Source organism: Bubalus kerabau, chromosome 10 (genome assembly GCF_029407905.1).
Source record: "Bubalus kerabau isolate K-KA32 ecotype Philippines breed swamp buffalo chromosome 10, PCC_UOA_SB_1v2, whole genome shotgun sequence".
Taxonomy (NCBI): domain Eukaryota; kingdom Metazoa; phylum Chordata; class Mammalia; order Artiodactyla; family Bovidae; genus Bubalus; species Bubalus kerabau.
This window is the reverse complement of record NC_073633.1, coordinates 97,559,607-97,584,726: the sequence shown is the minus strand read 5'-3', so window position 1 is coordinate 97,584,726 and position 25,120 is coordinate 97,559,607. Positions and strand designations below refer to the sequence as shown.

Below are 25,120 nucleotides of genomic sequence, written 5' to 3'. Positions count from 1 at the left end.
AAGGCAGAACAGGAGCAGTGCTTCTGTGAGCTTCGGGCCCCCGGCCCCTCCTGACCCACCATCGGCTCCCCTCCAGCCCTTTGTCCAGGATGGAACCTGGAAGAAGAGGGGGCAGCCTCAGAGCCACAGAAGGGTCTCCACTGGGGCAGCTGGAGGAAGAGTTTTACCAACCACCACCAAGTCTCCCTCTCCTGGATGGGGGATGAGGACTTAACCGAATGGCAAACACTGCGGCTCTAAACAGTGTTGTCGTTGTTCAATCACTCAGTCGTGTCCGACTCTGCAACCTCGTGGACTGCAACACCGCACTTCCCTGTCCTTCACCATCTCCCAGAGTTCCTCAAACTCGTGTCCACTGAGTCGCTGATGCCATCCAACCATCTCATCCTTTGTCGTCCCCTTCTCCTCCTGCCTTCAATCTTTCCCAGCATCAGGGTCTTTTCCAATGAGTCAGTTCTTCACATCAGCTGGCCAAAGTATTGGAGCTTCAGCTTCAGCATCAGTCCTTCCAATGAACATTCAGGACTGATCTCCTTTAGAATGGACTGGTTGGATCTCCTTGCTGTCCAAAGGACTCTCAAGAGTCTTCTCCAACACCACAGGTCAAAAGCATCAATTCTTCAGTGCTCAGCCTTCTTTATGGTCCAACTCTGATATCCACACATGACAACTGGAAAAACCACAGTTTTGACTAGATGGACCTTTGTCGGCCAAGTGATGTCTCTGCTTTTTAATACGTTGTGTGATCTTATACATCTTTTCTCAAATCAAGGTTCAGAACGAAGTTGACCTAAAGTAGCCACCACCTGTTTTCCTCATTGTACTCTTTATTTCCTTCACGGCATTACCTCAGGCTGTGATTATCTTGCTTCTTTGTTTACTTTTTCATTGTCTCCCCAATCAGAATGTAAGCTCTCTGTCTTACTCATTGCTATATCACCAATGCCAAGTTCAGTGCCTCTGTAACTATCTCCTGAATGAATCAAAAAAGCAATGCACTTTTCCTTCAAAATAATGAGGTGGGCCATGCTAAACTTTCACTGTAAGGAAAAAGTAATAGAGAATCAATCATCATATGGTGTGTTGGCCAATTGACTCCTCAGATGGCAGTGATAAGCAGCCTTGTTTACAAATGTCACAGGGTATGGTCCAGACGTGGCCTCTTCAGGCAATGGCTGGATATCAAGCTTCCAGGGTACTGTTAAGTCTAAAAATGGAGGGAGGGGGTCAGTTAACCTCATATATGTACAAAGACCAAAGTAAGAGGTTACAGCAGCCAGTCTATGCCTTCTGAATGAATGACTGTCATGTACGTCTCTCTCAAAGACTTCATTTGAACACTGTTTGACTCTCCTTCAACTCAACATGTCTACAGAGTTCATGGTCAGTGATAGCTAGAGCAGACAAAAGCCACCTTGGAGAAACAAGAACTGCAGAGAAGATCTTGAACAGCATGATTCTGTAAAAAGACAACTAACTCAGCAGAAGTGCCACACTGACTCGCAACCCCTTTTGTATTCTTTGGACCACGCAATTTGCAGATCACATTCTGTTCCCAGACTGCTGAAAATCAAGTAAGGATAGGAGAGTTCATCTCAGTTTTTCCTCCTCATCTCTGACTGCTGCAAGTGAAAATCGGCTTGCTCTAATCAGTAGAAATTATTGTAAAACTAAATAATTGCTTGTCCAATTCTGCAGTGTTTTCATCGGATATTCAATACGCCCCCAAGGATCAGGAGGCTGGTTGATAAGTGCTACAGTTTACCAGAAATGCTGCAGGGGATTTTAAACTGGGAAAGCCAGCCAGAGTCCAGGAGGGGAGCAGCCGGATGAAGAGAGGGTGCAGCCAACTTGAACGGAGATGAACTGAGTCTTGGGGGGAGGCTGCCTTCTCTAAAACCAAGGATTGTTTGTACACTTCATCCCTTAGAAATAACGAGGGGCTTAAAAATGAAACCCCCACTCTGCCATTGGCAGTTTGGAGGCTATCTTCTTATCACAGATGATGATAATGCCATGAAGTGTTAACCTTGGGTTCAGATTGCGGATTCTACCTTCCTTCTGAAGCAAAATGGATGGGGTGGGGAAATAACGTTCGCAGAAGCCTTAATATTCAAGAAGTATGGACTTCCATCAGCCCCATGTATCATATAATGTTCATGGGGAACGTCAGTTTAAATTGAGTCTTTGACCCTGACTTATCCTGATTCCTCTAGAATCCACAATCTGTAAGCCAGCTTGGGTAAGTCAATCACAGATCTTGGTAGGGCTACATGGGTAACCTACTGCAGACTATGATTATTTCATATGGAGGGTATATCAGTGTGATCAGCTAAACTCTCTCTTCCACAGACATGATGAATGTAAAAGATGAAAAAGAGTAGAAAGTCTTGGAGTCTGAGGTGAAAATAAAGACTTATTGAAAGGATTTCTAAATACTGGGAGGGGCTTATTTGAAAAGGACTGGTGTCTTCTTTAAAAATAAGACAGACACTGCACCACATGTGTATACCATGCCTTTTTACTCTTTGGAGTATGTATGCCTCTTGGAGAACTTCTTGGAAGAAATTAAGTTCCTCCTAGAAAAGATACATCAGATATTTTCATGTGGGAGTCGGGGGCGGTGTGGGGAAGGGGAGGGGAGTTAAGAAGCCCTGTGCTGATTTAAGTGCTGTGTATCTCACAGTTATGGAAGAACAGTATGGTCAGGGAAATGAAGATGGTCAGGAGTGAGTTGCAGAAGACTATCCAACTGATGAACTCAGTACTACAGACACAGCTCACATTAATCCCCATTGGACTCACACTGGGCACATAGCAGCCATTCAGGAAAAACAAGCTGAATAAAATATACGAAGGTCCAGGTGCTGGGTACCTCCTAGCTCGAGGCACCCTCTACATTATGTTTAGATGAGGACATGTCAGAGGGAGAAGCATGACGTTGCAGCAAGGCAAGTTGTGGGTGCCACTAGGCTTCGTTCTCTGGGGTGTTTTAGGATATGTCGCGGCTCCAAGGTAGAATTTCAGCCTGCATTTCCATAATCCCTGTAGGGTACCTGTTTATGTTGTGAAACTCTCATGGGAATACTTCTGTGGGGAACCATGTTTCCCTCTCACAGCGTCAGTTATTTGGAAAGTTGAAGCTTACCCCTGTCCAGCCCTCAGTGCTCCATAAAAGTCCTTTTGGTGGCAGAAATCAAGACTGTTGTTCTTCAGTCACTGAGTTGGGTCTGACTCTTGGAGACCACATGGGCTACAGCATGCCAGGCTCCTCTGTCCTCCACTATCTCCTGGAATGGACTCAAATTCATGTCCATTGAGTCAGTGATACTATCTAATACCTGTCTGTAAACAGTAACAGGTGAGAAAATGCTCAAGGTTTCAATAGGCAGAGGTAAGAGCCAGCCTTGGAGCATATCCTGCAAGCTGTTCAAATACTTACTCCATAAGAAATAATAGCCTACCTAATCCTATAATCTTTGCTCTCATCATCTTTTCCCAATGCTCCAAGCTGTGGGGTTTTGCTTGTAATAATGTGTGATGCTAATTAGTACATGGATTGTGTTGACTTCTCTGTCCATAACGATTGGTGTTTCAGTACACCCTTAGCCCATCAAAATGGTATTTTTTTTCTGCCCAAATGTTTACTGTCAGTTAGTAGCTTGTTGCTAGAATTTGACAATAGAAAATACCATACAGAGAATGAAAAGTTCTGAGATAAGCAACATATCCTCATGCCTGATGGTGTGGAGGAGGGGAAAAGAGGTTCCAAGGACTGGATGTGTGACTTAACTTGAGACTGAGAGCAGTTCAACTTCTGTTGAGCAAGGGATGCTGGTGTTATTAATTTCACATCTGAGTGATGAGTGTGCTTGGTTCCATATGAAAGCGCAGGACCGTGTACTCTCACGCACCAGCCATCACTTTCATGAACTTTTAACTAATTACCCAACTGCTGCTGAGGCATCAGTGCTTATTCTCAATGTGGAATTTGTCCAACTTGGCTGCAATCATGTTCTTCAGTTACACTAAAAAAATAGGTCTTGGTGAGGTCAAATCTGCTAATTTCAGCACATTGACATGAGGCAGATAATGGGGAATAATCACTGTTTTGGATGAGCCCTTGTTTAAATTAGAAGTTAAGATATTTTACATCAATAAAATCTTTGAACACTAGCAGGGTAATTATAGAATACTGATGTGTTTACATTAGTTTTAAAGCATAATTCGCATTGAGGCTAGCAGCAGCAGCTCCATGTTAAAATCACAAAGTCAGTACTATTTTGTTATTACTTTGGAAACCTGACCTCTGTTTTCTCCATCTACAGCTCAGCCCTTAATTTATCTTCCTCCAGTTCCAGGTCTCTTTATCATGATTACTATTTTGATTTTTACCTTGCATTATTAGGATACCTTTTACTGACGAGAATAAAGCTAAGAAAAATTTAGTTTCTATCAAGCAGGAATTAAGAACTTAGGGTAGAATGAATAAATGGAACATTTAGTTTTATAACAGGAACAGAGATTAAGTTTAGATTTCAAATACTGATTGGAAAAAAAATCTTTGTTTTATTTTATGATTGAATATGAACTTTCAAACCCTAAAATATTTTTATCTAGATACTTCTTATCTTTATCCCATGCTAGCCATTTAATCTTTACTAAGAATTGGGAGAAACAGACTACATATTTCGTGACACAATAGTCATCCTCACTGAATACCTACATCTAGATCAGTTCAGTTCGGTTTAGTCACTCAGTCATGTCCAGTTCTTTGTGACCCCATGGACTGCAGCACGCCAGGCCTCCCTGTCCATCACCAACTCCCAGAGTTTACCCAAACTCATGTCCATTGAGTCAGTGATGCCATCCAACCATCTCATGCTCCGTCATCCCCTTCTCCTCCTGCCCTCAATCTTTCCCAGAATCAGGGTCTTTTCCAATGAGTCAATTCTTCACATCAGGTGGCCAAAGTATTGGAGTTTCAGCTTCAACATCAATCCTTCCAATGAATACTCAGGACTGCTCTCCTTTAGGATGGACTGGTTGGACCTCCTTGCAGTCTGAGGGACTCTCAAGAGTCTTCTCCAGCAACACAGTTCAAAAGCATCAATTCTTCAGTGCTCAGCTTTTTTTTATAGTCCAACTCTCACATCCATACATGACCACTGGAAAAACCATAGCCTTGACTAGACGGACCTTTGTTGGCAAAGTAATGTCTCTGCTTTTTAATATGCTGTCTAGTTTGGTCATAACTATCCTTGCAAGGAGTATGTGTCTTTTAATTTCATGGCTGCATCTAGATCAGAGTTTCACAAACTATGACTATGTGGTCACATTCTACTTGCCACCAATTTTTATAAATAAAGTTTTATTGAGACATGGTGACACTCATTTGTTTATGAATTGCCTGTGGCTGCTTTCACGCTACAGAGGCAGAGTTGAATAACTATGACTGAGATCTCATGGCCCACAAAGACCAACCTATTTTTTTCTGGCCCTTGCCAGAAAAAGTTTGCTTATCTCAGCTCTAGACTTCTAAAAATCAACAAGAAAATGATTTTCAGTTAAGAAATATTTCCCACATTTGTGAAACCCTTCCAAATCTTACATAAAAATGTCAAGAAAGTATGTGAAAATGATGCATTGATTCTTTTCTATGTTTCAAGGGGTAGTAGTGACTAGAACAAACTGTAATTCTGGGAATCGGTGAATTAAAATCCACTGTCTTCAACAGAAAAACCCTCTCCCATCAGCCAAGGCTCTCACAGAGCCCACAATACGGTCTGAGAAGAAACCTGGTAGGAAGGTAGAAACAGTCTCCCTTCATAACCTCTTCATAGATTTAACTTCAGAAGACCCCAGGATGATCTGAAACTTTACTGGCTCTTATATCCTCCATAGCTTGCCTCTTGAATAAACCTTGTTAAGTTCACCTTCCCCCCAACAAGGCAGTCTATCAAAGATTTCTCTTGAGTGTTTTTGTTGTTCAGTCTCTCAGTCGTGTCCAACTCTTTGCAATCCCATGGATTGCAGCACATAAGGCTTCCCTGTCCTTCACTATCTCCCAGAGTTTGCTCAAACTCACGTTCATTGATGCCATCCAACTGACTCATTCTCTGTCTTCAGTAGCTTTCCCCAAAAAGTATTCTGTGGCATGCCAGTCCAGAGAGAGGCTCCTGAACCAAGACCTCCTTAAGAAGCTCTGCATACTGTATCCTCCTATTGTGTGTGTGTGTGTGTGTTCAGTTGTGTCCAACTCTGTGACCCCCATAGGCCTGCCAGGCTCCTCTGTCCATCGAATTTTCCAGGCAAGAATACTAGAGCTGCGTGCCACTTCCTACTCCAGATCCTCCTACTGGATACTAGGAATTCAGATTCTTCTATCAAAAGACCTAAGAAGCCCAGCTGTACATTTTGTTTAACTTTATAAGGTCATGAACAGCTTTTAAGAAGTAAGCCTCATTAATTTATTATGGAAAGAGAGTTCAAGGAACATAGTTTGGGAAATGCACTCTTTTACCCCAACCCAATTTATTCTCTTACCACAAAGGCTGGGAAGAAATTGGGATAGAAATTATTGTTCCATTGTTAGTTTTTCCTTTTTTATTCAATACAAAATGTATCTATACTTTTTTGATATTCTGCAGCTGACTTTATGTCCAAACTGTAAAATAACAGGCTACCAGATTACACCCAGATCCTCTTAGCACAGTAGTCTGCCGATTAAGGAAGATGCACTCTGGAAACCTCCTGAAGTGTCTGTGGAGTTCTCTAAACATGACCAAATGGCCAGTTATGAGCAGGCATGAGATGTTTTGGAGCAAAACAGTGAACATACATGGAATGATTTTAGTCCCGATTCTTTGAATTTAATAACTTTTGATCATGCCTGCCTCTTCATCAAGGTGTCCCTCACTCAAACCTCATCTAGAAGTTGGTTGAGTGGGTGACTTGCTGCACTGGTAAAGCCAGACTCTCACTGACAAATACCACTGGTGCTTGGTGTAACTGTTCTGTGAAACTTCCACTGGTTGTATCTTGAGTCTTGAGTGACCTCCTTTCTCCAGCATGAGTCCACTCCTCTGTAAGATCTACAGATCTGCAAGATCTTTTAGTTTCTGTGTTTCACGTCTTTAACAGACTAAGAAGGATACATATTATCCTGGGCTAGGAAGCAAGTAGCAGCAGCTAGAGGAGTTGGGTGTCCAAGCCTTAGAGGTGGCTGGTGAGTCGGCAGCAGTGAATCCCAGCAGAGCACAGGGGAAGGAGTCCTGAACTAGGGGTTCCAGGCCCTGGCTTTGGCCTGGCCACTAGATAGCTCTATCAAATGTAAAAAGCCACATTAAAAAAAAAACAAACCCTTGTGTCATTTATATTTTGGGCTGCACTGGGTCTGCATTGCTGTGTGTGGGCTTTCTCTAGTTGTGGCGAGCGGGGTCTACTCTCTAGGTGCGCTGTGTGGGCTTCTCACTGTGGTGGCTTCTCTTGTTGTGGAGCACGGGCTCTAGGGGGCTGGGGGCTCAGTGGTCATGGCACAGGGCTTAGTTGCTCCATAGAGGCATTTAGGATCTTCCTGAACCTGGGATTGAGCCTGAGTTCCCTGTACTGGCAGGCAGATTCTTAACCACTGAACCACCAGAGAAGTCTAGCTATGGTTCTTGACCTTTGTGTAAAGCAAAGGTTGGACTCACCTGAGGAGACTTCTAAATTCCCATGCTCTGGCTACACTCAGACCAACTAAACCAGAATATCTGGTGATAAAATCTAGGTATCAGTGCTTCCAAATCTCTTCAGGTGATTCAAATTGGTAGCCGGTACTGAGAACCTTGCTCTGCAGAACTTAAAAGTCTGAATTTTATACCCAAATCTCTTGTCAGATACCTGAGAGTGACTGAGGGTGATATCGTCCAATGACTAAACACGGCAAGATAAGAAAGTGAATAACTGAGAGCACGGATCCTCATAGAAAGTGAAGGTGCTGAGTTGTGTCCGACTGTCTGTGACCCCATGGAGTGTAGCCTACCAGGCTCCTCCATCCATGGGATTTTCCAGTCAATAATACCGGAGTGGGTTGCTATTTCCTTCTCCAGGGGATCTTCCTGACCCAGGGATTGAACCCGGGTCTCCCGAATTGTAGACAGACGTTTCTCAACCGTCTGAGCCACCAGGGAAGTCTACGGATCCTCATTTTGGGCTTTACAATCATTTGTGTATGGAAAAGCAAAAGTGTTAGAAATGAATTACTATATATTCAAGGTTGGTTTCTTGTCCTTCTTCTTATCCAGAATTCCAGAAAAGTAATTTGGATCCTGGCAAATTTGGGTTCAGCTGGATATGGTGGATAATTCAGAGCCATGTGACTAGCTCGCATCTCCCTGACTGAAAGGCTCTTCTCTGTCCCTTTCAAGCATTTGCTAATGTGGTTCTCTGTTGCCTTAACGCTAACATTGTGATGCCCCTGATGTCCCTAACGGTGTGACAGTCTTCCGAAACCTCTATACCCTAAGTATCCACAAACTGACTGAATTATTGTGAGAAGTCCCAATTCCCCACTTCATTCATAGAAAATTTGAATTGGGAAGATTATTGCCCTAAGGGTCATGGCTTTCTAGGTATAAAGAGGAAAAATATTTGGTTAAACTCATGCAATATTAAAATTGAATGCTAATAATTTTTTAATGTGATAGCTACAGAAATCATGCTCAGGTCTCCAAGCAAGGGTTGTTAGGGTTATTTTCTATCTGAAACGCATATTTTGAATTGGGTACCTTTCTCCCCAGTATACTCTGACCCTTGATATTGCTGCCCTCAAGTTGAGGCCACTGGAATGTGTGTTTGGTGTGGGCAGGGAGTACATTAGTCTTGTTCATCTTGGTATCGCACAGTTCCAGGATCGTTGAGGGCTTTCCCTGGTGGCTCAGTGGTAAAGCATCTGCCTGCAATGTAGGAGCCACAGGATATGTGGGTTTGATCCCTAGGTTGGGAAGATGCCTTGGAGGAGGGCATAGCAACCCACCCCAGTATTCTTGCCAGGAGAATCCCAAGGGCAGAGGAGCCTGGCGGGCTACACTCCATAGAGTTGCAAAGAGTCAGACACAACTGAAGCAACTTAACACGCACACAGGGCTGTAAAAGGTGTTCAGTAAATGTGATGAAAAACAAATGAAGGATTGTGTGAGATGTGTACATAAAGTTAAGATAGAAGTAGGGTCTCTCCAATACTATAAATAAATTTGATGTATAAGTATTCACATTACTCCTTTGAGTCTTTTCAGACTTACCCTGTAATTATGTTTTGGGTTTTTTGGGGTGTTTTTTTGGCCACACCACAGAGCATGTGGGATCTTAGTTCCCCAACCAGGGATTGAACCCGCTCTGCCTGCAGTGGAAGGGTGGAATCTTAACCACTGGACTACCAGGGAAGTCCCTGTAATTATATATTCAAACAAATGACTAACATCAACCTGAATGAGCCCACAACTAGACAGTCTAGAGAAAGGTACTCGGGTCTTCACTTCACAAATGAAGTACTTGGATTCACTTCACAAATCCAAAAACCTGGTAAAGAGTGAGACCCCATTTCAAATAGAACTCAGGCAGTAGCACCAAGGTGTAAAGACTTTGAACTTATTAGTATATATTGTACAGGTTATTTCTACCACCTGTTCAAGTGTGGTCAGTGGACCAGCGGCATCATATCACCTGGAAGCTTGTTAGAAATGCAGAATCCTGGAGCTCACCCCAGATCTACATAATCAGATTCTGCATTTTAATAAGACCCTCCCACCCCAATGCTCTATATGCTCAGTAAAGTTTGAGAAGCATCGTACAGCACAAGAGATCTAGAAACAGAGGTGTTCAGGTTTTGTAATAATCATTTTCCAGGATATAAAACATCTATGCATGAAATGTTTAAAGGGGGGAAAAAAGATGAAATTACAGAAACGAACTGGCAAATTTTTTAAAAAACGAATAGAACGTCTGAAGTTGAAAAAAAATACAATTGTTTAAAAATACTCAATAAACTGTTATAAAACAAATCAAACACCTGGGAGCCTGCCTTGGGGTTCTCTCCTCTGCAGAGGTTTGCATTTGTTTCTGCCAGGAGTCCAGAGGTTCTCCTAGCGTGGTCCCAACTCCAGCTCTCATCCAGGTTCCCTGAATTAACCCAGGGGTCTCAGGTTTGCCTCACTTCGCCACCTTCTCACTGACTGAAGTCTCGTCTCCTGGCACTGTGGATGCTGGCCACTCTCCAAGGGAACTGCACCTTCTCTATCTACCCACCACTTTGGTTTTAGCTACTGGTTCATTACTTTGTTTCATTTCCCTCTCTTTGGAGCTATGGCATAAAATATAAAACTTTTAAATGTGTGATCTAGTTGTTTCATAGTAGCAGGGCCCTACAGATTACTTAGCCCACCTTACTGTAGAAAGCAGACTCTACAAAAGCTAATTGTCATTTACTAGCTATGGGGTTAAACCACACACCAGTATGGCTGAAGCAGTCTACCAGCTCTTAGACACAAAGCATGCCCTGGCACAGATGCCAGGGACCACAGAGACCTGATAGAAAAGTACAACAAAGACGGAAACCCGTGTCAGTGACTCTTTTTTGCTTACATCCTATTCTAGGCATAATTCATTTGCAGTGAAGGCAAAATCGGGATATGGCTTTTCAGCGCTTTCTGAATGAATCAAATATAAACTGACACCTTTCCTGAAAACATGTCAGAAAAAAAATAAGTGAAAACCCTCTTGGTGTGAATAGCTTTGGATTTAATTAAGACCCTCGTTTACTTCATGGACCTAGTCTGGAGTCCTGCCCTCAAGGCTGCAGGTGCCAAGCTTTGCACCAAGGCCACAGAAGCGGAGCCCAGAACCAAGGACATCTCTGAAGCTGACAAGCCCCGTTGTAACCTTGCCCAAAGCCCCCTGATCATCACGAACAAGCTCCCTGACTCCCAGTTAGGCAAAGATGCCCACTCCAGCAGGCACACTATAGCTCCCCAACCAATCACCTCACGCCAACCTTCCAGCAGGAATTTTCTTTGTCTTGAGGCTATAAAAGCTGGCTACTAACCCACGAAAACTGTCAGCTTTCCCTGGTCTGTCAGAGGTCGGCTCGCTGTGCTCGCAGTGCCCACTTGATCTTTGCTCTTAAACTCACTCCCGTCTGAAGTGCTGTCTGAAAATTCTTCTCCAACCTGTGCTAGGACTGCCTCGAAACCTAGTAGATGAATATTTACACACAAACACACACACACTCCTACTAGGTAACTGAAGGTGACACTATGGTTCTCCATTTTATTAAAGATAAAAGCTTTGGGATTTAGAATTGGAGTCAATGTAAGTGTCCACTAAAAACTGGCTCTTGCAGAGTTTCTTAACATCATCCCAAGTCTTGCTCTAACTAACCCTGGGGTTGAGGAATGCTCTGGGGGAGCCCATCTCTAGCAGAATTCCGACCCACTGAATGGTCCTTCCTGGGGCTGCTGGAGGTGTAGGGGAAAGATAGTGGTTTTCATGGCAACCCTTGACTTACACAGCATCCAGCTTTGTCCCGTTGAAAGCATGTCCTTGGATTGAAGTAAAGCCATTGTTGTATAGCTTCCTATAATCAACAGAGAGAGAAGAAATCAGTGACTTACGAGAGGTAGTGCCGGCCCTTGGGTCGGGCTTCATTTTTTCAGTGCCAGAAATGTGCATGAAGTTTCTCAGATCCCATCTACGAGCCCTACAAGAAAACTTTACCGTATGTCTTTTTTGGGACATGGAATAATATTTTCTAGTTTGAGTCCTCATCCTCCAGACCTGGCTCCTGTTTCTCAGAAGCAGACTCACTTTGATGAACAAAGATTTGCAATCATTAAAGACTTCTTAAAAAACATTCTGCTGCTGCTGCTAAGTCGCTTCAGTCGTGTCCGACTCTGTGCGACCCCATAGACGGCAGCCACCAGGCTTACCCATCCCTGGGATTCTCCAGGCAAAAACACCGGAATGGGTTGCCATTTCCTTCTCCAATGCATGAAAGTGAAAAGTGAAAGTGAAGTCGCTCAGTTGTGTCCGACTCTTAGCAACCCCATGGACTGCAGCCTACCAGGCTCCTCCATCCATGGGATTTTCCAGGCAAGAGTACTGGAGTGGGGTGCCATTGCCTTCTCTGAAAAAACATTCTACATATACTCAAAAAACAGAGTTTTAGGAGTTAACCCAATGTCAAAGATGGAGAAATAAGTGCTGTTTTTTAAGAAGAACACTTTAAAAGACATCATTCATCTGAATGCATAGGTTTTATATTTTAAAATGTTATTTCACATTTATATTCATGTTTTTAACCCTCAGGCCTTACCACAGATTAAATGCTTAATTAAATGGTTGAGAACTGAATTAAACTGACCTTTAAAAACAAATCTAAGAAAGTAGATAGACTTTGGGCTTTGGGGAAATTTAAATGTTTTTAACTTGCTGCTATGTTGCTGCAATTAGTTAATTTACACAGGGATTCTGAGGGCTGGACCAAAGCGTTGTCGCCTGCATTTCCTAGTCAGGTTGTGAGGTGGAGGTGATCTAACAAAGCCGCACTGATACACAGCTGTCCAGAATCAGGATTTCTGAATTCAAAAGCAGTTCTTCCCACCCACCAAAAGGGCACAAAGCCATGGGAGGTCTGATCGGCACAGGGCTGCTGCGGGGGCTTCCCGGGAGCTGTCGGCTGCAGATGAGAGAAGGCTGTCAGGACCACAGTCAGGCACAGCTAGGGGCAATGTAGGGGAAGTCGGGAAACTGTAGCCTGCCTCCTGTGAACTCCGGAAACACAGCAAGACGCACGCAGGAGACTGCAAATTTAGAATGAGACCTGGGTCTGTCACTTCACAGTAGGTGATTCTGAGAACTTCTCAATCTCAGTTATCCTCAGTTTTCCTTGTCTGTCAAAGTATGATCAATTGATACCTCATCAAGAGGTTGCTGGGAGCACAGGGTAGCCAGACATTTAACACAGTGAGGTGTGGACGCTTACGAGAAGACCGTGTTAAAAGGTCTTCCGACACCTGAGAACGTGGATTTACCTTAGGTAGTTGTGGAGAACTTATCCTGTTTGTTGGCCTGTTTTGTTTGAAACAGTTACACAGTGAGTTTAATTCCAGCTCAAAGGTGTCCTGGGTAAGGACTGCAATGCACAGGGATGCTTAGCACCGAGCTGGGAAAGGTAAGTAATTTTTATAGGTACGTTAATTTTTCCTGAACTAGAGTTCTTGAATGAAGATGTGAGAACTCCTAATTTTGGCATTTCTGTTTATCCAGAATTGGTTGAGAGACCTAGACAATAAAAAGTTCTTTGTTGGAGTTACATTTCAGAAGATTAAATAACAATCTTACTGGACACGTAAGTCTCAGAAAGGGAAATAGTGAAGGAAGGAAAACATAGTAAAGAAAGAACCAAAGGTGCAAATTTTCACTGAAACTCTGTCCTACCAGGAAGATGGGTACGAATTTAGCTGTTGGACACATACCCTTTCGTGTTTACAGGTTTTTGAGTATGAGCTTCAAGGAAGCAAGGACTTTTGCAGAAACGTAGAAATAATCATCTGAAAAGGTAGTGGACCAGCCGTGGCATCCCCACTTCTAGATTTCAGGAAAGTTGAGGTTCCCTCATTCAGAGGTTTATCAAATGTCTATCGGGCCCCACGCTGGGTGTGAGAAAAAGACCAGGCTCCAATGGAGAGGGCTGCTTTTGATACGAGTCCTTAGAGAAAAACACCGAAAGGTGGAGGTAACGTTCTGTAAAGAAACTGAGACTGGTGTTTATGTATGCTGCATGGCCAACGGCACAGGGGAAGCTTTTACAGGAGATGCAAATGGCCTTGAGGTTTGGGACCGAGCTGACTACACCCCAGTCTCTGCTGTGTGGTCAAGTGAAATGGCTAAGGAGCCTCTTGTTTCTTTAAGAAAGCTCTCCTCCTGTTTGGAGAAGGACGAACTGAAATGCTCCACTCTGAGTAGAGTTCCAGAGGTTGAGATTATCTCACAGGGTCAAGACTGCTGGTCCGAGACTGCTTCGAAACAGCCCTTCAAAGAGTTGTGTGGAGTCTTGGATCAATTTTGCTGGAGGATAATTCGATCAGGTTTGGATACATCGATGAAGATGCAATGTGATCCAAGAAAGGAAGCTGGATAACAATCCACACCAAACACCCACCGAGCCCGAACGTGAACAGTGGTACTGAGACCAGTCAGGTGGGGATCATTTGATGAGGCCCCAACTTTACTTTGTGGTTAATTTGACCAAAGAAGGGAATTCTTTATGGCTTGGGAAATTAACTTATCTTTTATACCCCTATGAGATCTCCTTCCTGAGAACATTTTGCAAATTTCCCCAATAAAGCATTTCCTTTTGAACAACTCAAGAGCAGAACCCATTCAAACTCTGGAAAAAATGATGATACAGAGAAGGACTATGTTTTCTATCCAATATCCCATAATAGGAGCTTAGTAATAGTGATGACACAGCTGAAGTATGAGTGCAAAGCATTAAAGCCCTTATTAGGAGCACTGTTTTCTACTTCAGGGACCTTGGGACAGTCACTTAAATTTGCTTTAATCCAATTCTTCTCTGTTCAATTGAGATAATGGATACAGGACATTGTATTATAAGGCCTGCAGGCCAAATGTGGCCCACTGTCTGCTTTTGTCAATAAAATGCCGTTGGAACATAGCTGCTGTGCTCATTAGTCTGTGCATTGTGGATGGCTGCTTTTGCCTTACAATGGCAGAGTTCAACAGCTGCCACCGAGGCCATGTGGTCTGGAAAACCTGAATGGCCATTCACAGATAGAGTGTGCAGACCACTTCTGTAGGAGACTACCCTGTGTCTTGCTGCCTAAACCACTCTGTCAGCTGCAGAGCTCCACACCATAAGGTGCCACTCTTATTTAACTGTATGTAACCCTTGGCAGACCAAAGAGCAACATACTGTGTGGCAGTGTGGTTCTTGGATGGCCTGCAGGAATATGACAGTGACCCAGATAAAAATTCCAGAGTTGGCAGGAGTGGAACTGGCCATACTCACAGTGTCAAGGTTTCGTTGCACAGGCCCTGAAAAGCATTCGCAGGGATTGAAGTCATGTAAGGGTTGTCTGTAATTTCACTGCAAGAGAGGAACAAAAACACTTGGTGGAAAAAAACACCTCTGGAGCTGGGCTCTTGCTGTACATATGCACCTAAATATATAACCTGACACGATTCCATTTTATCTTATTTCTTTGTAGGTGTTGTTGACTCTTAGCTGCTGGTGGCTCAGAGGTCCAGTGAGGTGGTGAGAGCTGACCTAGGTGGACATGCACTCAGAGCCCCACCTGTGCAGTGAGCTAGTGAGCTTTGTGTAGGGGCTGAGGTTCCTGAAAGTCCTCCTGTGCAAAGGGAGGACTCACGTGACAAATACTTTATCCAGAGCAACTTGTTTCCTCAGTGTGTGGAACCTCCGAAAAGGGTCAGTAGAATGGGATCGATGGGTATCATTTCATGATTATTATTAAAGTGTCATTCACTTGAAAAACACTGCCAGGCAGATGCTCCTGGAGAACTTTTCTGTGTTCTAGTTGCTGGAAGATGGGTTATATTTTGAACAGAGCTCTTCTGCAGCAAAGGAGCATGGGCTTTTTTTTTTTTTCTAGCAAAATCCCAAGAGTTTGGATCCTATCATCTTATTGATATATTTTGCTGATTCCAAAGTACAAACTCAACCTGTAACTCTCTCTGCATATGTCCTTTCATGCCTGTACAACTAGTAAGACACTTGACTATGTCACGGGTTTTGGAAAAGAGCACTTGTCCCCAGTCAGAAGTCCCAGGAAGTGGTTGGAGACCACTCATGATCGCTCCTGGGACCCTCCTCCGACCAAATCCCTTAGGTTTTCTATTCCTCAGCTTCCTCGTTTGTATAGTGTAGCAACTATAACTTCCTTTTATGCCTTGTAAGGTGGTTAAGAGGAGCAAACGTGGTAACACGTGGGAAGGTGTTTGAAAAGCTACGTGAAGAATAAAGTGTCCTCAATATCATCAAATTTCCTTCTATTCAGTCACTCCCATCAGCAGACACTCATGCCACAGGTTCTCCCATTTAGAAAAAAGCAAAGACCCTTTTCTCCTTATTCCATGTGCTCCAACTACTGAGACATTTTTCTGCTTCTTTTTAATAGTAAAACTTCCCGAAAGAGTTCACCATCTCTAATTCCCCCTTCCATATCTCTCTTGAGCTCACTCCAAACAGACTTCTCCACCCAGAGACTCCCATTTTTCAGAATCGCAGTGCCCCGTATTACTAAACCCAATGGGCATTTCTCAGTCCTTGCCTGACTTCATTCATCAGGGCGATTGTCACAGATGATTGATCACTGCTTCCTCCTCGAAACAACTGCTTCACTTGGTTCCAACCAACATCTACGGCTGCACCCTAATTCTCGTTAGCGACAAGTAAATACTGCCGAATATTGCCTGTGTGCACACTTACAGTATGAAGAACACATCGGTGGAGTAGACCTTTGTCAGGTCGGGGAATACTCTAAGTCCAGTGTTGAAAATGCCACTACAGTAGATGAAAAGAAGAAAAAAAGAATAGAAACAAGGTAAGAAAATCAACACATAGGAAGTAGAATTAACAGCTGAATGTGTTCTGACGTCAGACTAGGATCAAATCCTAACTCCATCAATTATCTGAGAGACTATGGCAAGTTCTAGCCCTTGGATGGGACGATGCTCCTCAAAGTACAAGAATTTACCCAGTCCACCAGCATCAATACATCCATTCTATTTAGGAAAATCTGGGGATTGTTTGAGCCATGTGGGATTCCTAGAAATAGGAATTCAGGTTTCTTTGTGTGTGTGTGTGTGTGTGTGTGTGTGTGTGATTACCTTGTTTTAACTGGAGGGTATGATACATGTGTTGGGGGAAGGGAGGGTGGAATAAGGGAAGGATGCAACAGGAAGACAATTGCCAGGAGCAGGAGCTCCGCCTGTGGCAAAGGTCATGAGGAAGGAGGCTCGGCATATGCAAAGGCAGGATCGAGTCTAGGGAGTCCCCCTGGAAATTCTCGAGCATCTACCCCCAAAACCAGAGTCTGCCTACTTTCTGCTTTGTGCTCTCACCTACACCTCTGACTTTACGGGGGCTGTCCCCCACCACCTCTCTCTGAAAAAGAGTTAAATTACAGCTCCAGTTAATAAAGTTCCTGGGTGTGACAAGAGTGTTTTAGTTCACAACCGTGAGAGGCATGAGATGTTCTAAACTGTCTGAATACAGACTCCTTTGAGCAGTCAAAAGATTGATTAGAAATTGTATTGGTGAAGGGTTTTTCACTTGTTGGGCCAATGTTTGCTGCTAAGTTTCCATATCCCTTACCTGCTGTGTCCCTGGCAGTGTATTGATTAATATAATTGGTGTAAGTAGTAGCTTTAATGTTTGTAACCTTGGACCCTTGAGTTAATTCTTTTTCTTGTTATAGCCCACCACACCTTTGCTCTGTAGGAATGCAACTTTATCTAATGCTTTTGGAGGGTGGCGCCTGACTAATCACCTTTAGAGAAAAGTAAGTTTTCTGAAGAAAGGGTCTTAAAATGTCAACAGGCCTCAGGGCCAGAAGATGATGCAAATCACCTAAACTTTTGCATATGATAAGTTTGCAGGAAGAAAGCCTGGCTTACTGCATGACTCTACCCCTTCCCCAATTATCCTCTATGCATAATTTAAGGTATAAAAACTACTTTGGAAAATAAAGTGCGGGCCTTGTTCACCGAAACTTGGTCTCCCATGTCGTTCTTTCTCTCACCTTCTGGCTCAATTATTCAACCTCTTTTCTCCACTGAATTTCCTCACTGAGCTATCCTTATTTCAGCCTCTTTTCTCCACTGAATTCCTCACTGAGCTATCCTTATTTAACCACTCTTTATATCCTTAATTAACGTTTAATTAAACAATTGTTTCCTGATTCTTGCCGACGCCGTCCCCGCTTCGAGTTCCCTGGATCCACCGGGGCTGGACCCTGGCAGACAATCTAATTACCAACTCCAAGCCAGGCTCCCTTTTGCAAACTCTACCTTATATTGTGTTGGTTATTTTACCAAGAATGATACGCCCATGGCAGCCTCTTGAGAATACCATGGCAGCAGTACCATAAAAATATGTTCAGACAGAGAAGGAAATCAGTCAAAGACAATGTCTTCACTCTCCAAAGCTTGTATCATCAAGGCAAAATGTCAAGATAAAAATGTGCATAAAACAGCATGACTATAAAAGCTCAGGCTCCAGATGCCTCCCAGACTTAGTTGGTCAGAACACAGGCAGTGGAGTTACGCTTTGTTTGAGAGCCTTGGCGTGCCATGCTAAGAGCTTGTCACTGCCAGTAAACCTTTATAGAACGTCTCCAGCAGAGAAAGCTCTGGTGCCCCTTCTAAGGCAAATTCTGACCTGATTCCTAGAGGGGAAGGCACATGATTTGAAGAGGAAGCAGGAGCCTGAGGTCTCAAAAAAGCAAATGGGAAGCTCCAAATAACCAAGGAGAGAAGTAACATTCCATAAGGTATATCTGAAGAACAGTAAATAAACTCATTCAATTGCAATAGCGCTTCATATGGAAAAGCAGGGGGCAAGAACCTAAGAGTTAAGTGGGGACCGTATTGGAATGGGCTGGAAATGCCATCTTAGGGACTTGGACCAAGATCTCTTTATTCTTCAAAACCCCAAATGAGTCCATCTCCTTTTTGATGCCTCCTGTAATTACCTGCACCCCCAGATAAAGGTATGTACCTCCCATTTGTCACTTCCCACTATTCTTCTAGGGGAGGAACTTTTCAATTCCATATATAAATCTTCCTTTTAAAAATGGTAAGCTTCTTTGAAGGCAAGGACAACGTTTTATTATCCAACATGTTCCCCACTAAGCCTTGCACAGACCAGGGAACGTGATGTCTACTAATCAAAGAGTTACTAAAGGATTGAAGCTCAGAGTCCACACAGGAGCAATTGTCTTGTGCTGTTAAGTTTTTATTGGGCTTCCCTTGTGGCTCAGCAAATTTTTATTACTTCCCAGATACCCCGTCAGCCACATATCCCATCCATGTCCTTTCTGTTCCCCTGGCGTCTCCCACCCCTACCTCTTCACTGAACTATTTTCCGTTCCCCAAATAAGCCACGCGGTTGCACACTTGTGTGTCTTTTCGTGCTATTCCACCCACCCGTATTTCTCTTCTCCCCCTCCTGGGTAACCTCTACTCATCCTTGAAGAGACTTATTTCATGGAATATATTTGGATATATACTTTTATTTAAAGTCCCTAGATGGCAATGAACTAATATGTGAATAGTGATTGTTGCTGGGTATTGGGATGAAGGTTAACTTTTTTTTTCCTTTGTAATGTTTTCACATCCTAATCTTTTACAGCCCATGTGAGCAGGAAAGGAGGCAAGAAGGGAGGGTGCCCAGAGGACCTGAGTGTGTGCACACACATCCACTGAACACGCTTTGTTGAGCAGACAGGCAGTGAAGTACAACAGAGGACGAAAATGTGCGGTCCCCGCTCTCACTGAGACTGCAGTTGGCTCACAAGGTGCCACCCAAGCAGAAAGTGCTGTCCCTCTCTGTTGCGTGCCCCTCCCAACCTCTAAGAGATTACGCGTCGCCATTTTGGCTTCGTTTTAGTCTAACAGCCACTCTAATATTGCGGTACCTGTTCCCGAACAAAATTGACTGGTGGGCTCTCAGAGGGTATATTCATTTCAAGACCATGCGTACATGATGGCGTTTTCTCTCTCATGTCTCCTGGGGCGGACTCTGGTCCCAGCACTAGGTGCCAACTTTTGAACAGGTTTTATTTTATTTGGCTGCGCTGGGTCTTTGCTGCAGAGTGCAGGCTTCCTCGAGTTGGGGAGAGCAGGGTCTACCCTCGAGTGGTGGTGTGCGGGCCTCTCATTGTGGGGGCTTCTCTTGTTGTGGAGCACGGGCTTACTTGCCCTGAGACAGGTGGAATCTTCCCAGACCAGGGATTGAACCCACATTCCCCGCATTGGCGGGTGGATTCTCAACCACTGGACCACCAGGGAAGTCCCTTGAATAGGTTTTAAAAATGTGACTCACTTCACCTGACACCTTGCCTGAAGGGAAAAGGTGGGGAGTAAGTCACAGGATGTGGTGTGTCCTAGGCCACCCAACCACTCACCGCTAAAATGACCCAGGTCATTTTATCCCGGGGATATTCCTACATTATAATTCTCTTTTTTAAAAAAGGGCAGGATGGGATAGGCGTTAATACTTACAGGAACTTTAGAAGGGGGAGCTCTTTTAGGGCGCCAGAGTCTATGTAAGTTAAACTTCTGGTATTCCGAATCTCTCTGTAAAAGTTATAAGAAACATAGTCACTATAATATAGTCATTTCTGTTCTTATGAAAGATAAAACAGTCTTAATCAGGTTTAACAAAGGTTCATGAGAAGAATACATATTTCCTTGGTGCCCAGGGACTTTTTCTGCCAGGAACAAGTCCCACCAACAAAAAGCTACTTTTTGATTCTCTCAGGGACACAACAGCTGTTTAGCCTTCTTCCATCATTAATTTAGCTTCGATCCATCTAAATTTTGGGGTGACCTTTCTCTTATCCATAGCCTCAGAGATTTTTTTTTCCTTTTAGGTTTAGAAATCTCTCCAGTGGTCTGTTGAGGGCAGATATCTTTACTATTGATAATAACAAGTAACCTGGCCATGGGGAGTGGGGGATTGCATGGATTATATAATGGATAACAGCACAGGAATAGGTCGGTGAGGTTCCTCTGTCCATTGCTATTTCAGAGGCAGTACAGGTAATGAGTATTCTTAATTCACTTGGGTTTATCTTCATATTGTTGTTGTTTAGTCGGTAAGTTGTGTCCAGTTCTTTGTGACCCCATGGATTATGGCATGCCAGGCTCCTCTGTCCATGGTTTCCAGGCAAGAGTACTGGAGCGGGTTGCCATTTCCTTCTTCAGGAGAGCTTCCTGACTGAGGGATCAAACCCGCATCTCCAGCACTGGCAGCTGAATTCTTTACCACTGAGCCACCAGGGAGGCCCTTCTCTTCCCACGTGTGCTTAGTTGCTCAGGTGTGTCTGACACTTTTGTGATCCCGTGGACTGGAGCCTGCCAGGCTCCTCTGTCCATGGGATTTTCCAGGCAAGAACACTGGAGTGGGTTGCTGTTTCCTTCCCCAGGGGATCTTCACAATCCTGGGATCAAACCTGAGTATCCTGTGTCTCCTGCATTGCAGGTGGATTCTTTACCCACTGAGCCATCAGAGAAGCTGTTTTCCTAGACAGTTATTTAAAATGCTTCAGCATGTGTGATAATATCATATAGATCTACAACTTATCTACTTAGGTTTATAAACATGCTATCGAAACACACAGCTAGCATCAGTGAAATCAGTGCCTGTTAGAAATAGGTTCTCATTGGTATTAATAGAAGTAAATATATTCAACATGTGTAAATTGGTTAAGAGTTTAAAGGCCCTCCCCAGGCTTACATGAAGAAGGTAAGAAGACTTAGTAAGGCCTACAGTCTGACCCCTTCTGAATGGCACCTAAGGCTTGATTCCTAAAAGGAACCTGAATCTAATGGTTGCTGGTAACAACTGGAAGACAGAATCTGGCCTCTGGGATTTTTTAAAAATAGTTTTGCTGAAGGAAAGTTTCCATAATTTTATGCATTGCAATTTGATACAATTAGATGATTTTTAGTAAACTTGTAGAATTGTGCATTCATCATCACAATTCAGTTTTAGAACATTTCTATCAATGATAAAAGTAATCATATGCATACTTGCAGTCAATTCCCACTCCCTGCCCTCTTCCTAAAAAGCACGGATCTCCTCTCTACTTCTAAAGTTGCCTTACCTGGACATTTCATATAAATGGAATCATAAATACATAGTCTTCTGTGTCTGGTTTCTATCATTTAGCATGGTGTCTGTGAGGCTCATCCATGTTGTAGCATATATCAGTAATTTGCACCTTTTTATTATCTTTTTATTTTATTACTGAATAATTGGATGGACCTAAGGAAAAAGCAAGAGAGTTCCAGAAAAACTGTATTTCTGCTTTATTGACTATGGCAAAGCCTTTGACTGGGTGCATCACAATAAACTGTGGAAAATTCTGAAAGAGATGGGAATACCAGACCACCTGACCTGCCTCTTGAGAAACCTATATACAGGTCAGGAAGCAACAGTTAGAACTGGACATGGAACAACAGACTGGTTCCAAATAGCAAAAGGAGTACGTCAAGGCTGTATATTGTCACCCTGCTTATTTAACTTATATGCAGAGTACATCATGAGAAACACTGGGCTGGAAGAAGCACAAGCTGGAATCAAGATTGCCAGGAGAAATATCAATAACCTCAGATATGCAGATGACACCACCTTTATGGCAGAAAGTGAAGAGGAACTAAAAAGCCTCTTGATGAAAGTGAAAGAGGAGAGTGAAAAAGTTGGCTTAAAGCTCAACATTCAGAAAACAAAGATCATGGCATCTGTTCCCATCACTTCATGGGAAATAGATGGGAAAACAGTGGAAACCGTGTCAGACTTTATTTTTGGGGGCTCCAAAATCACTGCAGATGGTGATTGCAGCCATGAAATTAAAAGACGCTTACTCCTTGGAAGAAAAGTAATAACCAACCTAGATAGCATATTGAAAAGCAGAGACATTACCAACAAGGTCCATCTAGTCAAGGCTATGGTTTTTCCAGTGGTCATGTATGGATGTGAGAGTTGGACTGTGAAGAAAGCTGAGCGCCGAACAATTGATGCTTTTGAACTGTGGTGTTGGAGAAGACTCCTGAGAGTCCCTTGGACTACAAGGAGATCCAACCAGTCCATTTTAAAGGAGATCAGCCCTGGGTGTTCTTTGGAAGAACGAAGCTAAAGCTAAAACTTTAGCTAAAGCTGAAACTCCAGTACTTCGGCCACCTCATGCGAAGAGTTGACTCATTGGAAAAGTCTGACGCTGGGAGGGATTGAGGGCAGGAGGAGAAGGGGACGACACAGGATGAGATGGCTGGATGGCATCACCAACTTTATGGACGTGAGTCTGAGTGAACTCCGGGAGTTGGTGATGGACAGGGAGGCCTGGAGTGCTGCGATTCATGGGGTCTCAAAGAGTCGGACAGGACTGAGCAACTGAACTGAACTGAAGGTCAAATCTTGGCCTTGCCACTTCTAGCTATGTGACCTTGGGCAAGTTCCTTGACCTCTCTGAGCCATAATTTCCTAATTTGTAAAACAGGGACAATATTAGTGCCTCTTTCGTAAGACTCGTGTGAAGAGTAAATAATGGCTCTGTGAGGTTTCATGTGTGTACAGTAAATCTACAGGTGTTGGTTTGTTACTGTTTTCACCTGAGCAGAATGAAAGCTGCAGCAGGCATTGGAGGCCTCAGGTTGGGGGCACTGCAATATTTGTAAAAATTCAAACAAACAAGCAAAAACCCCCACAAGGTGTGACATTTGACGAAGTACAGCAAATATGCAACAGACTCGTGGAAAAGAGAGAGAGGCGTTAACTCTCGGAACAGAAACCATCTCCCAGCTCAGTTTACTGTTTCTTGCCGGTGTGACCTTACCAGTCTCGTTTCTTCATTAGCATCATTTTGTCAAGGAAAATAACTTTATTGTTTATTGTGGGAACTTCTTGAAAGACCCATCACCACTTCAACAGTTTATATCCCAAGACACCACCGCCTCATCATCTTCCCATTGTGTCAACTAATCCTAAATTATCATGTCATGATCTTTACCCAACCAAGACCCTGCAGGGAAAGACTCACTTTAAACCAGACTGTTTACATTTTGTTCTGACTTGAAACTAAGGGTCCTGTGTCCCTGATACTCCCTCTATGCTGGGTAAATGGACTGCGGGCTGTCCCTCTGCGCGGGCTCCTGGCCACCTCCGCTGCGCCTCTAAGACCATCAGCTGAGTCAAGGTGCTCTTCGTGGGGAGCAATAAACTCCTTGCCAGAGCTTTCCATTTGCAGGGAGGGGTTGAACTGCTGTCAGTCAAATGCTAACTAGTTAGAAGAGTTTGAAAACTCTCCAAGTGTGGTTTGCCGTCTGGAAAACTGCTCCATGAGTGACTACTGTTGAACAAGCGAACTTAAGTGAGTATCCCAAGAGAACGTCACAGCGACCAGGTATAGCCCAGCTGAATCCACTTTAGAAGCGGAGAGAGAATTAAGGGAAAATAAACACCGCTGTTGGCTACAGCTGATTAAATGAGGCTGGCAACCAACATGGCGGCTGCAAGAGAAGAAAGAGGTGGGAGGGAGGGGGAGACACAGAGGAGGAGATGGGTTTCAGTAAGAGTGGAAAAGAAAAGGAAAGATGGACAAGAGATATCAAAAGAAAACACCAGGCCAAAGAAGCCGCTTTCTGAGGTAAGTTAACACTTCCTCACAAATGACTTTTTAAAAATTTCTGCTGAGGGAAAGATAGACATTGTATGAAATCATTTATATATGAAATCTAAAAATTGCCAAACTCGGAGAGGAGCTGCGATGGGGCTGTGGGTAGGGGACTGGGGAGATACTGGCTAAAGTGTACAAGCTTCCAGCTGTAATACCAGCAAACTCTGAGAATCCAGTGTACAACATGGTGATTATAGCTGATAATGCTGTGTTATATCACCGAAAGTTGCTACTAGAGATCTTAAACGTTCTCAAAAAAGAAATGGTCATTATGTAACGGGGCGGAGGTTTTCCTTCAGGCTATGGTGGGAATCATTTTGCAATACGTGAGTGTATCAAATCAACACATTGTATACCTTAAACTTCCACAGTGTTATATGGCAATTATACCTCAATAAAGCTAGAAAAAATAAAACCTCAGCTAAAGCAAGGAAGGGGTGTGCGGTGTGGACTGTCGGTAGTTTAGTTAAATGAAGACAGATGTCAGAAGTGAATGCAGCTGGCATAACCTTTTCAAAAAAAACAAGGGAGGTATAGGGTAAGTACCAGAAGCATGTGATAAGAGAAGAAGGGTGAAAAAGGAGTACAAATTTGGGTGCGTTCTAAGAATGCCTGTGAGGGTGCATTTGAATCTGCAA

General features: G+C 43.5%; 2 protein-coding genes across 3 annotated transcripts in view; one reads left to right on the top strand and one right to left on the bottom strand.

Moving 5' to 3' along the window:
• TSHR (thyroid stimulating hormone receptor) overlaps positions 1-25,120 on the bottom strand; it is a 153,774-nt gene that overhangs the window by 33,881 nt on the left and 94,773 nt on the right. For both annotated transcript variants that reach the window (XM_055538815.1, XM_055538816.1), the window contains 4 exons: positions 20,308-20,382; positions 16,511-16,585; positions 15,071-15,148; positions 11,546-11,614 (listed from right to left, as the gene is read on the bottom strand). In XM_055538815.1, coding sequence (XP_055394790.1) covers positions 11,546-11,614; positions 15,071-15,148; positions 16,511-16,585; positions 20,308-20,382 — 297 coding nt within the window. The remainder of the gene's footprint in view (positions 1-11,545; positions 11,615-15,070; positions 15,149-16,510; positions 16,586-20,307; positions 20,383-25,120) is intronic.
• CEP128 (centrosomal protein 128) overlaps positions 24,307-25,120 on the top strand; it is a 605,049-nt gene continuing 604,235 nt past the window's right edge. The window contains exon 1 of the mRNA XM_055538802.1: positions 24,307-24,452. Coding sequence (XP_055394777.1) covers positions 24,309-24,452 — 144 coding nt within the window. The 5' untranslated portion in view covers positions 24,307-24,308. The remainder of the gene's footprint in view (positions 24,453-25,120) is intronic.